Below are 15,965 nucleotides of genomic sequence, written 5' to 3' on the forward strand. Positions count from 1 at the left end.
TACATATTTATAAATATGAACAAGTTAATGGATAAAATAAATAATAATGAAATGTATAATGTTTAGTTAAATAAAACAAGTGCAACTCAGTATTCGAGAGACTACATATCTTTGTCGTTGTAAAGGTGGTAGTCGTCGGGATTATTTTCCATAGCTCGGCTCAGTGTGTTAACAAAAGACTTTGCTCTAGATGACAGATACCGGTCAATTTGGCCTAGTACTGTCATAAACTGTATCATCTTTTCCAGGTCAGAATTCATCTTTTCCGCTCTTTCCTCCTCCGAAATGGGTGACCTTATTGGTTCTTCTAAGCGCATGTGGTTGGTTCGTGGCCTGGACGGTTGATATGTTTCCATTAAAGCCGGTATGCGTGGGTTGCGTGTCAAATGGTTATTACCTGTGAATTTATATACCGTTTAGAGTGTTGTATTAATCAAACATTAAATGTATTAAATTAAAAGTTGTGTATCCAAAAACCGATCTCATCATTGAACAATTGTCGCAAAATTTTCAAAATTTGTTTATATTATATATTATAAAAATTTTATATAATTTTTCAATTTTATTAAGTAATATGAAATCTGTACAATTTAGCACAATAAGCATCTGCGAGCCATGTAACAAGGAAAAAAAAGATAAACATAAGAAAAACGTGATTAAAGAAGCCACCCATTAATGACACTTTAGCTGTTGTTAATATACATCATCGTTATGCTTTTTTTTTTCAAGAAGGTTGCGACACCATGATTTTTCAGCCTGCGTCTAGGATTTTCAAAAAGAGTTAGGATGGAGAGACCCTTTATGAATGGATTGTAGTGATTCGCAAGTTTGAGGTATATTACATCATAATATATATTTATTTATGTACTTCCTACATGCCTCCTAATAATTAATTCAGACACCATACGCCGGTTAGGTTCAAGAGTAGTTAGTTAATGTAAATATTTAATTATATATTATTTTATCGACGACCATTATAATATTATAGATAGAGGTTTGGTAAAGGCAATTCATTTTTTTCGAAAACGGACCGATTATTAGGAGTTATTACACCTATTAAGACTTCAACCAAAGTATTTTTAGGAGGGTCCACGGTTAAACTAGATAAAATGTATCCAGTACCTACGTGCTACAGTCTACACTCTGCTGCTCCAGTACCTATGATCTGTGCTTGGATCTTAAACGTGTCTGTGCAAATAAATAATTCACCACCGTGCTTAATATCATGTCGATCACGACTGTATACAATATAAATATATTATTACACATAATCATGTCTGCAGCTGAAGTATTGGTACCCTATGGCTGACTGTACGGCAACGACGGTTTTATTTTCGGATTTTCAATCGTGCTTGTTTATACGAAATTTGTCGAAATCACAATGGCACTGGTAGTTTTGTTTTGAATTGCAATTAGCTAAAAATCACGTAGGCACCAGCTCATGTTTAACTCATTAATATGTAAACTATATTAATCATATTGTTGTACGGTCAGCAAGCGCACAAACAATACATACCTATATCATATTAAACAAAAAACACTATGGTAGGTACCCATGTCGTAAAAGTGCCGGATTGACGAAAATCCACGTTCGGTGTCGGTTTTAAACTTTCTACAAAAAATACGACTAGGTACATAGAGAATTATTACGATTAGACGTAAATATTATATTATTATTTGGTATGTACCCATTAACTATATCGTAAGAATGTATTCAGGACATGCCTTAGTGGAGATGTTCGATGTAGGTACATGATTTTGTCGATATTGAGGAGGGGATAAGCACGTGTCATACCCGAATGTCACGAATTCCTTTGAAGTACATTAATGCACGAGATAAATAGTTAATTTAAAAGCTAATATTAACAGTGACAGTGTTAAACTGTCTTTATTATGTTAAACAGATTTTTTTTTTACAGTTCAATAAATACAGTGGCGAGTCAAATAAAATCGTTCTAGCCAATATAGACTGTGTTAGATCACAACAGATTCTGTAGAGTGCAACACCAAGCTAATCGAATAAATTGTTACAAGTATTTTCATTAATTTGAATGAATGGGGAAAAAATTATTTGCAGAGTGCTTATTACTTTTTTTTTTCAATTGAATGTTTAAAATTGACAGTTCAAATGAATTACCTATATCCATCTAGCATATGTATAGGCCAAAGTGGGTATTAAATATTAATTAAATGGCGAAACTTTCCGTGGTTTTATGAATTAGATAATTATAATAGTAAATTTATATTATCCTCGACAGGGATAAGATCTAACACGAAAAAAATCAGGCGCGTCTAAGGATTCAATTATTAAAAGACCCGAAATTCAGGCTTTTGGTTGCGTATGATAAGAATTTATTTTGAAATCGCTCAAGTCTTGATCACGGGTCATTCGTCAAATAAGAAATACAATAAATCAGTAACTACAACGTCGTGTTTTTAAGGTACCTAAATAAGTATTAATTAATGTAGTATAGGCAGTTAAAAGACGTAGACGCTTCCAGGGTATTTCTTTTTACAAAACACAATAGTTAAAAAGTACCTAAGTCCTTAGTCATAATCATAAATATAATACATTGATACAATATGAGTGTAATATAAAATAATATAATAATAATAATATGCTCTATAACAAATAAAGGTTTTTTTAAATTAATTCCATCAACAGTTTACAACGTCACATCAATTATTAGCTACCTATAGGTACATTACACATAACAGTAACATAAAGGCTGCATATAGTACATCCCCGTATTATCAAATTTCCGAACTTTTGCATAAAAATGGTTTATTGAAGATTAAATAAAACGATTAAAGGCGAAGACTGAAGAACCTACCTGCGTTAGTTTGTAGTTTGAGCCACGGTTTGGTGTCAGGTCCGCTCACCGGAAACTTTTTGGATATGGTTGACGTCTTGGGCAGCTTGCCAACTTCCGGTATGCCTCTGGCCCTGGAAGCTGGCGTCGGATGGTAAAACGTCCCGATCGGAGAGACGCTTTCACCGTGAAACATGGTGGCGGTAGGCGACGCAACGACAACCGACTGCGACACGGCCAAACCGAAAACAGAAAAATTGACAACAGTATGTATTATTATCATTGTTATATTATATTATATAATTAGGTAGTATTCTAAACGAAACCACAAACGCGCGATCACCGTAGAATTCAAATGTCGAAATATTAAAATATATTTGTGTTTGATGTGATCTCTTTGAACTACGACTCGCGCGGACATACGAGACGATCTGGACTTATGGTCCCAGTCATATCGTGAAATACGTAAATATCGTGGACGACGACGAGTGTTTATACGCGGCCTGCAAGTGTCCGATTTTATTGGATAAGTCTACAAAAACGATTAGCCTAATAGTGTCATCTGCAGTAGCAGGTTAAATCGGTGTATCTTAAAACAATTTATTATGACTCAGATTAAAATTTATAACGGACGTGTACCTGGACGGCGACGTAAAGCGCAATCGCTCTGTATACCATCGTGGAGAATACGTAAGCACTATGTGCCCTGTCCATCGGAAGACGCCCGCTTTTTAAACGTTTCCGCGACGCAGTTTCGAATTTTTTTTATTCCGCACTTATAGTTTTTCAAAACAAATTTAGGTAGGCATGTACACAATTTATAATATAGGTTTACTCGCCTTACCCGCACCACTACTATTATTTTTCGTTTGGCCCGCCATTTTTCATGTATGCAAATATCCGCTGGTATGTGCCATATAATATGATATCATATTATTTTATAATATTATAAGTGTGCGCGTGACTATATATAGGTACTACGTGTAATAATAATAATAATATTATATTATGTGTACGTATATTTTTTTAAGTATTATGTTTTTGAAATTTTAGCGACGGCTACACACGACAGTGACGACATCAACAACAATAATCATATTATGCAGTATAATAACAATAACAATATTACGGGTACTGTATGCGATGTTATTAATTATTATTACAGCGATAACAATACAACCATCAGGTGAGATGATTTAAGGAACAGTGAAATGTTTCGAGTTTCTACAGACTACGGTTAATACTTTATGATATATATGCATTTGGTTTATTAAAACTATGCAAACATATGAAAAAATATACACTAAAAAAAAACAATTATACGTTTTAAAATTAATAAAATATAATTGTTAACTATTCATGCTAATTAAATGTATTACATAAACAATTACATGGTGTTTTAAATTTTTAAAACTGAATGATCTTATGTCACACGATAAAAACGTCTAGTAACAAAATATACCATAAAACATGCATTTTTCGCGTTTTCACAATCAAAATATACGGTATCCGGTGAATTGGTCGCGAACAATTGATTGCCGGTGAATTGGTCGCCGGTGAATTAATCGCGGGCGAATTGATCGCGAATACAATTGGTCGCTAAGATAATTGATCGCCAAACGAACTTTTTTTAGTTTTTTAAGTATTTTATTATCCTAGGTATATTACCGAATTTTATGTTTATTATTTTAGAATATTTAAGTATTCTTATTGTTTTATTTTTAAATAACGTACAGTTAAATACTAATTTTAATTAAAAAAAAAATAATAAATAGATTATGTATATAGTGGATAATAATAATAATAACAATTTAATCACGGCCATGTTGATATCACCTTAATACTAATACAAGTTAATTTGACAATTATATAATAATAAACTTAGGTGACTTCACGGTATTGATAATTTAACAATGAGAAGACGTTGGCTTTTGACGAACAATTTGAGATTATGCCGCCGTGATTAGAAACGACAGAAATAAATTAATAATGCCCATGTGGGTATATAATATCAATAATAAATACTTAATAACAATATAATGATACGAACTCAATAATGAAAATTTAAAATAAAATACTTAAAAAACTAAAAAAGTTCGTTTGGCGATCAATTATCTTGGCGACCAATTGTATTCGCAATCAATTCACCGGCGATCAATTCGCCCGCGATCAATTCACCGGCGATCAATTGTTCGCGACCAATTCACCGCGAACCAAAATATGTAATAATATTCATTTTATTTAAAATATACAATGATATGTATTTGTTTTAAAATATGCAGAAATATGCGAAATAAAAACACCACTATTTACCTCATCATGAGATGATTCAGAATTGACATAATCAAAATTTAAAATTAAAAATGAAAATTCGAAAAGGAAAAATGTTGATAAGCATCATACCAGGTGATACTTAAAACAATCGATATGATAAGTAGGTACAATATTATTGATCATAATAGATAATTAATAGTTATTTCATATTTGTAATAAGTAAATGTTTGTCGAATGATATTTTTCTGGTAGATATATAAAGACAAGACCTGTGATTTACTTATACTAATCTTTAGTATAATATGCTAATTATTATTATAATTGTTTTTGTGTATTACCAGACTATCACATCGTGTATTATTGATATCAATTAATTTATAAAAAAAATTGTTTTTATTTTCTGTTCGTTATAAATAATTATATATATATAATACGAATACAATATATCAACTTATTATTATACGTTTTGTTTTTTTTTTTGTACAGTATACATATTTTATGGATTATGCTGTAACTTGCATAAATGTTATAATGGGATATACCTAGTTTAAAAAGTGAAAAATTATTGTAATATGACAAATGACAATACTGTAATTTATAACTAAATAATATGGCAGTTATTTGTATTTTTTTTATTTTAATTGATTTCAAAGTTCGTAAAACATGATTAAACAGTTGTTTTGCACTTTTATTGAAATAATTTTAAAATATAAAAAGCAAACACATAATTGGCCATAATAATTTTAATAGGTCATAGATTTTAATATTAGGTATATTAAATAATATGATACATATATAAATAATCTCGTATATTTTTGGCGTAAATGGGTGATGCTCAACTATACAAACTCCTTTTTTAAAATGGGAACCCTCTTTGTTTTCTATAAATTATTAAACAGAATGTATATTTTCTTAAATACTGATGTTTTTAATTCGTAATTTGTACGATATAGTTCCTTAATTATATTAAACTTTATGTTCAAAGGACCCTGCTAATGAGTAAAAGACTGCGTGAGATTAAGACGATTTAAAAATTATAATAATTAGTATACCATTTTATGTTTATAAAAAATATCTGATTATAATAAGTATATATGCTCTAAGTTGATTATTGCTTATATTATACGAATTTATTTCATATTATATTTATAAAACCAATAAGGATTATTATCCTTTATACAATTAATTTAATAACTCATAAATAACTCACTCAAATTTTGGATTTAGATACATAAAATTAAAAAAAAGGCATCTATTTAATAAGGTATAGTAGTAGCATTTAAAAAGGTTTTTAGAACCCCCACGTAGGTTTTCATGGTGAAAATTCTTATGCATGGGTGGTTTGTTTTTAACTTATGGTACGATATGATGTATAATCATTATTAGTTTTATAATAGAGGTGTAGTGGGTAGGTAGGTATTAAAATATTATGTATCTTGTATTATAATTTATAAATATACACAACGCCGCTTTAGATTTTTAAAGTCAAATTGAATGACTTTTTTATTCGAATTTGAAACCTACAGGATATAAGAAAGTTGAACAATGCACGTGCTTGATAAATCACCCAGTAAGGTTAGGTATAATATGAAAAAAAAATATTGAAAATTGAAATCATCGTGTTTTGTGACATGTTGCATCAAAATATAAGTAAAAATATCTAACTATATGACTAGATAATATAAGTAGATTTATAGTCTTTTTTGGTACAATTATCTCGGTCTAATATGTTAGAATTATAACATCTATTAATACATCTCCGTTCTTGAGTACACAAAACACCTTGTATTATAATAATTTGTATTACAACGTCATGCATCCGAAAACAATCGCGCCAAATTCTTGAGCTATTCTCTTCTGACCTTCGAACTCTCGTGTGTATGACATGTTCATATTGTTGTTGAAGCTATTTTATGATAATATTATTAAATATGTATATACACCGCACAAATCCCGAAAAACGTCAAACGGCCGTGTGCATATTTATAATTGCGTGTTGTGATAATTTGACGCGAATCCGATCCGATCAATAATAATAATACATAGTAATATGTCTCATGAACGAGTCGTGTACCCGGGATACACAATATAATATTATATAAATATGGCTGTCGTATGAAGTTCAGCTCGCATAAGTACCACGCATGTGTAACCTATATGTATCAATACGATTTAATAGTATAAAGAAGTGTTTGGAATTAAGTTGATATTATTTTATTAGTATTACGTGTGTATTTATATAAAATATATTATTATATATTACAGTTGTCGGAGAGTTCTTCACTGATGGACCGAGAACATTTTTTAAGTATCAGAAGAATGAAGATGAATTTTCATCACGCGACGTTGATCTTCTTATTGGTCTGCTGCTGTGGCGTAGTCGATCGTACCGTTCAGGTAAGTGGCCGTGCAATGATTATAGTTATGAAATAATCTTTAATTTTATGATCTACGTATATTTGATTTAAAACCGTGGTACGTATATATATATGCAGACGTGTTACATGATTAATTTTAATTTCGTTATGTACTTATATCAGGCAAATATCATTAGCGGGCGCTACTACGGTCCTCATCACCATCGAATAGACAGAGGTTGCTTATACGGCACCGGTAAGTAAAATTGAATTTCCAAAATTGTATTATTTGTTTCGATAAACTTTTATTTAACATACTAACCTATTATATTTACTGTCAAATAATAGTAATTTGAATTAGATATTCCTAAGTTTGGGCTTGTTGGATATTTGAATTTTTATTTAGATGAAAATGACCCAAAATAACACTTCACTGGGAAAATTTTTTATGAACATATAATAATATGTTTAATATATTTATTTTATAATTTTTGGAATCACACAATGACATAACCATTTAACATTAGCTGAACATATTATTATTATTACCATATTTATTTCTTAATTTACAAAACAAAATTATAAGTACTATTTTTTTGAGTATAATAAAACTGTTCATACGTAATTTTTATAGAACCTATTAAGTAATGTAGAAATATAGTGTTTTCGTACACAATTTGTTCACCGTTTAATAGATTAAAATATATTCTATACTTATTTTTTTCTATGCTTAATGTTTGTTATTAATTTCCTATTCAATATTCTAATCGGTATAAATAATTTCGTTTTTGGGTTTCACAATTAAAGTTAAACGTACAATTTTATTTGGGTTCATTTTTTAAAGTCTATATTATTTACTTTTATTTTTACACGTAGGTATTGAATTCTCTTAATTTAATCCGATGCTTAAGATTTTAGGTAAGCATATACAACAAATGTAAAGATAAATTCTCTAAAACAATAGTTAATTTCCTGCCCAAATGATATACGTATGTTTTACTCGGCTGTATAAAGTATATTATTGTAAGTCATTTGCCCAAATAAACGACTCCTGAATTTTTTTCATTTGTGAAGTAACACTTTTTTCTCCATCCAAAGATTCACTTAAAGGAGTGGCTCTCATTCAACCATCTAATATACACCTATCTAATAATTCTTATATAATATGATTCAGGACAAATACAACACTGTATTTATATTAGATTCCTCTAATAATTAGAAGAAGGTATCAAATTTCATTCATTAAACATTGACCCATTTTATGATGACGGATTTTCAATCGGTGAGGGCTCGTGAACTGGATGTTTTGAAAATCAACAAGTTGTACCTATTCAAATATCTGATAACAATAATTATTGTACATCAACGGTGATATATGGTCTAAAATCTTTTTACGATTCACTTCATTCTTGCAGTATTGTGTTTCTTACTAATTACTATTATTATAATAGTTACTAGTCAGAAACTTAGTGACCATATAATATAAAGTTATTACAATTAAAATGATAAAAGAAATAATGTAATATGTATAATACTTACTGACTTATACTTGTCTACCTATAAGGTTTTGTGACTGTTGCTTAATATTTTGCAAATTTTGATAAATATAGTGATAGCATTGGACATATCTTCGATACTCGAAGTAAAACATAACTAAATAATATATGTATTGAGTATATAATAACCATAATATAGTTAACATAATATACATACATACTTATATATGTATATACATTAAAGCTATATACATATTAGGTACATTAATCAATCAATACACATTGGTAAATTATGGTTATGTTATATATTATTATATTAATATGATATAGTGCAAGGTAAAGCTGTGTATATTTCCGTGTTATCTTAGATATATTAAATCATTTAAATTAAATTAAATCCTGAAATGGTTACACTTAGTATCTAAAATTATGTTTTTAATATATATTTCATGAGGTAGTCACGAAACAACGTGATATTCCCAATATATCTTATTACTTTTTTTTTTATAATCAAACAAATCAAATACTAACAGATTAACAATAATTTATTGATATAAGTAACCGATACATAATAATTAAAAAATTATGTACAAAGCGAATTTACAAATATTTTGATACATAATTGTTATGTTTTTTTGAAACGTAGCAGGCGCTTATCACCAAGGACGTCAACAGTATCGGAATATTGGCCTGATTGGTAATGGCATCGGCGGCTCTCTTCCATCACTTACGCAGTTGCCCGCTGCTTCGGCTTCAATCGCAACGACCGCCACCGTAGCGATGCCCCGATACAATTATAACCGTGGTCTCCTCCCTTATAAAAACGTCATAATCCCGATGTCTCCGTATTACTGGTCGCCAATAAAATCCAAACTGCTACACCGCAATAACGAACATTACCGCGATTGCGGAAGTGTCTCGGCCATCGGAAGGCAGAAACAGCAGCTATTCGGCGGATTGGTCCCGAAGAAAATACGAAAGGTCGTCATCGATGGGCCTGGCGGACACGTATTTCAGTCGTTTATCAGACCTAATACTCATTATGGTACGACGGAATTTACTGTTAAGCGTTGACGAATGACGGCTTTTTGAATCCGTTCGGATCCGAATTTACCACTGATTCCTAAAAAAATACCATCGTCTGCCTCTCACCAGGATGATTTTGGATGATTTTATTTTATATAAATAAAATAGTTGCATTAATTATTTAATTTTACATCGATTTTTTTTTTTTTGTGTGTATATTTTTTGAATATTGTTAAATTAATAAGCATATCAGTATATATAGCATAAATCATATAATTATAAACATCATATCTATGCATTCTAATCAGAATCGAATTAGGTTACACTAAAATTTTAAAATAACTATACCATTAACCTAACGAACAATATATATTAATGTGTATTATAAATTTGTATGTACGTAACATTCATAAATCACAATGTTATTATTTGATATAATCACATTTTTCAGATTATCAGAATACGAAAACAAAATTAAATATCCTTCAAAACACTATTATTCAATCTAATGTATTAATTTACGCACTAAGTCTCATTATATCACGAGATCAGGGATATATGATAATTATGAATGAATAAACTAATTAGATCAATTATTTATAATAATTTATTATGATATAAAGGTATTATTCTTTATAATTACACACCTGGTCATATTACTCATCAAAAACTTTGTTTGGAATTAATATCAATATGAATTTTTCTTAATAAGAAATTATAGGAAAAAAATTTATTTTAGTTGTATATTATATGAATACAATATTCAAAATTCTAATTTTCTTTAATATCTCTATTCTCCATACACAGAAACAATAAGATTATAAGATTATTATTTTAAAACATTAAACGTATTAAAATAATTAACAGTTTAACGAGTGATGTATCATGTATGTAAATAATCTATTACTTTTCTCCGTTTAAATTGAATATTAATTAATAAGTTCTTACCTATATTTTTTTAAGCTGCTATCGAATAAATATCTATATAAATATAGAAAAACATTAACATGTTTTTTTGTATATATGATGTATTGTAATACAACGATCTTTGATCGGTTTAAGTTTATCAATTAAAAATAATTAATAATAACTGTAAGAAGTAATAGGACGGTATACTATTATGATATTGTGTACTTATATGGCTTAATTGTATTTAACTTGAGCATATTTATTACTAAAGTAAACGAACGGTTATTGAGGTTAATATATGTAATATCAATATGCAATAGAGTTTTATAAAATATTTAAGTTTATATTATGTGTATCAAGAATTAATAGTTTATAACGTCAAAAGCCTCTTTAAAAAAAAAAAATGTAATAATTGCATTGTATCTATATACAGACATAATACAATATCAAACGGCTCTAATGAATACAAAGAAAAAATTATTATAAACTATATAATAATAATTTTGGTGCAAAAAGTTTTATTTTTTTAGCAGTAAATTTATGTAGGATTCTTAAAATTAATTTATATGATTTATATGGTAGAATAAATTTTAAAATTTATTTAAAAACTAAAACACATACGTTTGAATGATAATGATAAAATGAGAGTTTTTGGTATTAAAATAATATTGTTTTAAGTGTTATTGAAAATTTTCTACAAAACGCTTCGCCATAAGCAATCAGCTTATTGGATACCTTTTAAGCCTTTGTTAATTAAACGAATGTGACCGATCTATTGATGTTCTATGTTTATATAAAGTTGGGAAAATGTAGTAATTATTACTTACTATTAATATATTTTATCAGAACAGAACGTCAACTTAATTAATATATTATTATCAATTAACATAATCTACACAGCAATAATCAAAAAATCAAACATTTAAGCTTACAACTGGCATCGAACTGGAAATTTGGAAAGAAAACGTGTATTGTATCAAATTTAAGTATAAAATTTGTGAAAAAATAAAATTAGTGAATTTAACACGTTTATTTTACTGGTCAAAATTTAGTGGATTTTACACGAGTTCTAAAATTGAAAAATCGTACTGTTTGATAAAATAGGTATAATCAGTTAACTTTTAATCGTATTCGTTTTTACAATCGCTTCATCGGAACATGCTCAATCGAAAATTAACAATTGTGTGTAGTATAAATAATATATATATATATTTTTATGATTATAATTATTAGCTGCTAGTTTACAGATTAAGATACTTCAACAGTTATAAAATAATTAAATACAAAATAAATAAATTATAAGTATATTATATGATAAAGCCAAATTATTTTATTCCAAAACAAAAATGATTACAATTTTTATGGTAGTTACGGATTCAATATTTATAATAGAGTGGAGATTGAAAGAAATATCAAGTGTTTCTTATAGTTAGTTAATTGAAATTAGCTTTTTAGCCAGTAGAACAGAGCAGCAAATAAAATATAAGGGAGGTTACAGATACTTGTATATTCATTTAAATGAAGTGTATAGAATGGTGAATAATTTAAGCAATGTTTAAGTGTTTGAGTGAGCGACTCAGTAATAAATTGTGTTTTATATATTAACTTTTAAATTGAACTACATATGTTCTATGTAAGTTTAAATTTTTAAATCAAGTTTTTTTTGAGGATAGTGGGAGTAATAATGACTATATCTCAAAGCGAAGTCTGCAAGTAAGTTATTCCAGTATGAGAACGATAGATTAGAGATGTAACGTTTTACAAAAAGGGTTAAATCAGACTGGAGTAATTGATTAAGAGACGAAGGGCAGATTAAATTAGATGTAGATTTGGTCAGGTTGTCTATAAACTCATTATCGTGTATCTCAATATAACTGGGAATCCAAAAAAAGTAAATTATATAATTTAATTGATTAAGGGTGAAAATAATAGTGACTTAATACGAAAAACAAGCAGATATAATAAAAGTATTTACACATTATATTATATTTTATATTACACAGATTACTTTTTTATCACATAAAGTACATAATCAATACTCATAAAGCCCATAATCGTTGATATTAAACTTTTGTATGTGGTATTGTTTAAAAAATGTTTAGCCAATACAATTGGTTAATCACAAAATTATTATATTTTTTTTCACTTTTACTTAAATTTTTGTTTCTTTAACACTCAAATGTTTTGCGATTGATAACCATTGTTTCTCTCTTTGCTATGTTGGCCAAAAAACGTATCTATATGGCTACATTATTTTTTTTTTAATTTTTAGCTTTACTAACTTAAATCAAATACAGTCTAAAACCTATAAATTAAATGACGAATATTTAAATTCTTTATAAGTAAGCCGTAAGTATAAAATATCCGGACTATACGGATAATTCGGATTTTACCCGTTATATTATTCGTATTTGGATATCCGGATTATCCGAATAGTATTAGAACCTGGTTATTAGTGATACCATTAGTAGTCACTCATTAAAGACACTCTCAATTTGATTTTTTTAAACTTTAATATTTTATAATAGGAACACACCATTTACAATTGAAAAGTTTTGAGGGATTTCCGAATCTATCAAAATCTTTTACCAAAATAATTGGATGGAAAGGGGAGATAAGTGTGTCAATAATATATATATATATATATAATAATATATTTATGTATGTATATGATACTATATGCTCATTGAATTTTCCAACGAAAATTGTATTTATTAACATATATTAACCAAAAATTTGTTTTATATTTTAATATAGGTATGTACGAGTAGTTACATCATGTTTTCATACTTAATTAATATTTTACTCATAAAGGTCAAAGAGTAAAAATTTTAAAATTATTTTTAACCTATAAGATAGTTAATATTTTTAAATCACACAACAAATATTAGGCTTTAGATTATGACCTTTTAATTATTTCGCGCATTGTATACATTATCAAGCATTATAAGTGTTCATTTTAAATGGATAATACTTTTTAGCCTAACCACAGAAAAGTATAGCCACGTGTAGTGTATGTTTGCAATGAACATAGTATATTTTTATGTTATAATCATACTAATTAATGTTAGGAATATACGCTTATATAAAATTACACTTTATGTCGATTAGTGTTTCCTGGAACAGTTGTTAAAAAAAAAAAAATGTAAATAACGTGGAAATTTATCGATAACGATATTATATAATATTCGATTAAAACGCTCATTGAATAATCTATATAACTATTAAGGGTCATACAAATTTCATGACTCATGGAGTTTTCTTCATTTTGCCACAATATAATATCATATAATATAAAATATCATACTTCCATACGGTGTTTTCAGTAAAACAGAATTTCTCAACAAACACCTTTGCATAATAATATCAAATATGGTAAATAATTAAAATATCATAATGTTTTATTATTGCGTTATTGCACTAATTTATTGTTCGATGTACTAATCAGTTTCATTATAACTTATAACGTTACAAAAATTTATTTTTAAGTATATAGTACCTATATTAAAAAATTATTCATTTTATTTTTTTGCATTTCAACATTATTGTAATAATATGTAACTTATCAATTGAATTTTTTTTCTAGAGACTGCTGATAGTACGATATAAATATATAATAATGTTATAATTTATTAAAAATGCCTTAGAATCTCACCATTTATTATCGTGTAGAACTTCGAACATTGGAATTTTATATTTTTATATATGCTATTTATACTTAAAGGTATATCGTAATTCATAATATAATATAATAAATAGGTATGTTAATAAACATATTATTACAGTTAATATTGAGTTGACGAGTTTTATTTTTTGTATATTATTTGAAATCGGCGATGTTACTGAGGCGGCGAGGTCCTATTGCTACTATAATCAATCGTGTTTGTCTGTTTATATCCTTATATATATATATATAAAAGAACAGACCTTTTTTACGTTCCCATTTTATGACAATACTATTAACATTTTTCGAATTTTTTTTTCACAGAGTTATTCAAAGTACTTCCTGAGGGACACACACTACATAGTTGCCTATTTATGTGGAACTGTTTAGTGAAGTTTATGAACCACTATTTAATTTTATATGGGAGGCAACTCGTATATAATTATGAACTACCTGGTCATCGAAGGCAACTAGTGTAAATTAACCTTTTTATTTACGATAAGGATGGGAGGCAATTCGTATATTTTGGGAGGCAACTAATATGCACCGTTCCTGAGTGTCATCACGTCGCCCAATTTTTCATTTTTTTGTCTGTGGAGAAGAGGAGGGGGATTGTATTTTTGTTCCTATTTATTTAAAACGAACTGGTTTTTTTTATATTCTTGTTTTGTGACGACAGTATTTAACATTTTTTTTTTCACAAAGTTGTACCAAATACTCCTACGAGATCTATTATTCACAACTTAATTTTATTCGTCATTACAGTCATTTTGAGAAAGCACAAACTACTCACGGGCGAAGCCGGGTAATTAAGCTAGTACAAGTATATAACATATTTAACCTTTGAATTTAGGTATATTATAGAATGTATTTTTGATACGGTCCTTTACAGATGGTTTACAACTGGTTACTAATCTTTACGAATCCTCTCATATTAATAATATGAAAAATCTATATTTTTATTTAGCATGTCTTCACTTTTTCATTATAAACACGATTTTTTTTTTGTTATAGGCAATAAGTATAATATTATGGTGTATTTAAATTTCAAATGAAAGAATTGTAAAAAGTTAAATGTCGTATTTTAATTTGATAAAATTAGTGATTTTGACGAAAAAATGTAAAATTTTTATTAATTTATTAAAAAGAAAAATTAATAAAAATGATTTGGTTTACCAAAAAATGAATTTTATTTAATCTGTTTTATAATTTTAAGAAGCTTCTCTTACCCATGATATTTGGTTAGATAAATGTTGGTGAATTAATTGTTTATTTTATTATATTTTTATTGCATAATATAAACCCTAACCTAACTTATAATATATCTAAAACAAGAACGACTGAAATGGTATAAAAAGCTTCAATAAAAGTTCGTACCATCACGATATTATTGTTTTAATTCTGGATTAGGGTTTTTATCATCCAT

The 15,965-nt window shown here is 27.8% G+C and overlaps 2 protein-coding genes across 3 annotated transcripts; one reads left to right on the top strand and one right to left on the bottom strand.

Annotated features, from left to right (window-relative positions):
• Positions 1-14: 14 nt before the first annotated feature.
• LOC112599004 lies at positions 15-3,566 on the bottom strand. Its single transcript, XM_025345699.1, has 3 exons — positions 3,453-3,566; positions 2,835-3,039; positions 15-397 (listed from the first exon to the last, which is right to left on the bottom strand). Exons 1-3 carry the CDS (start codon positions 3,525-3,527, stop codon positions 102-104), a joined length of 576 nt encoding a protein of 191 aa, XP_025201484.1. The 5' UTR covers positions 3,528-3,566; the 3' UTR covers positions 15-101.
• A 3,575-nt stretch (positions 3,567-7,141) lies between these two features.
• Positions 7,142-10,151, top strand: LOC112599081. 2 transcript variants are annotated; one of them, XM_025345803.1, is made up of 4 exons: positions 7,142-7,289; positions 7,353-7,484; positions 7,628-7,700; positions 9,587-10,151. In XM_025345803.1, the coding sequence occupies exons 2-4, from the start codon at positions 7,374-7,376 to the stop codon at positions 10,012-10,014; spliced, it is 612 nt and encodes a 203-aa protein (XP_025201588.1). In that variant the 5' UTR covers positions 7,142-7,289; positions 7,353-7,373; the 3' UTR covers positions 10,015-10,151. The 2 variants fall into 2 exon arrangements, with proteins under 2 accessions (XP_025201588.1, XP_025201589.1); XM_025345804.1 differs by lacking the exon at positions 7,142-7,289 and having other exon boundaries at positions 7,293-7,484.
• Positions 10,152-15,965: the final 5,814 nt, after the last annotated feature.

Source organism: Melanaphis sacchari, unplaced genomic scaffold (genome assembly GCF_002803265.2).
Source record: "Melanaphis sacchari strain LSU unplaced genomic scaffold, SCAv2.0 Contig4_pilon_pilon, whole genome shotgun sequence".
Classification (NCBI taxonomy): Eukaryota; Metazoa; Arthropoda; class Insecta; order Hemiptera; family Aphididae; genus Melanaphis; species Melanaphis sacchari.

Coding starts and splice junctions, on each gene's coding strand:
- LOC112599081 (XM_025345803.1), top strand. CDS start 7,374: ATGGACCGAGAACATTTTTTAAGTATCAGAAGAATGAAGATGAATTTT. Junction 7,485..7,627: donor TAGTCGATCGTACCGTTCAG/GTAAGTGGCCGT, acceptor TACTTATATCAG/GCAAATATCATTAGCGGGCG. Junction 7,701..9,586: donor AGGTTGCTTATACGGCACCG/GTAAGTAAAATT, acceptor TTTGAAACGTAG/CAGGCGCTTATCACCAAGGA.
- LOC112599004 (XM_025345699.1), bottom strand. CDS start 3,527: ATGGACAGGGCACATAGTGCTTACGTATTCTCCACGATGGTATACAGA. Junction 3,040..3,452: donor CGCTTTACGTCGCCGTCCAG/GTACACGTCCGT, acceptor GCCGTGTCGCAG/TCGGTTGTCGTTGCGTCGCC. Junction 398..2,834: donor CAAACTACAAACTAACGCAG/GTAGGTTCTTCA, acceptor ATAAATTCACAG/GTAATAACCATTTGACACGC.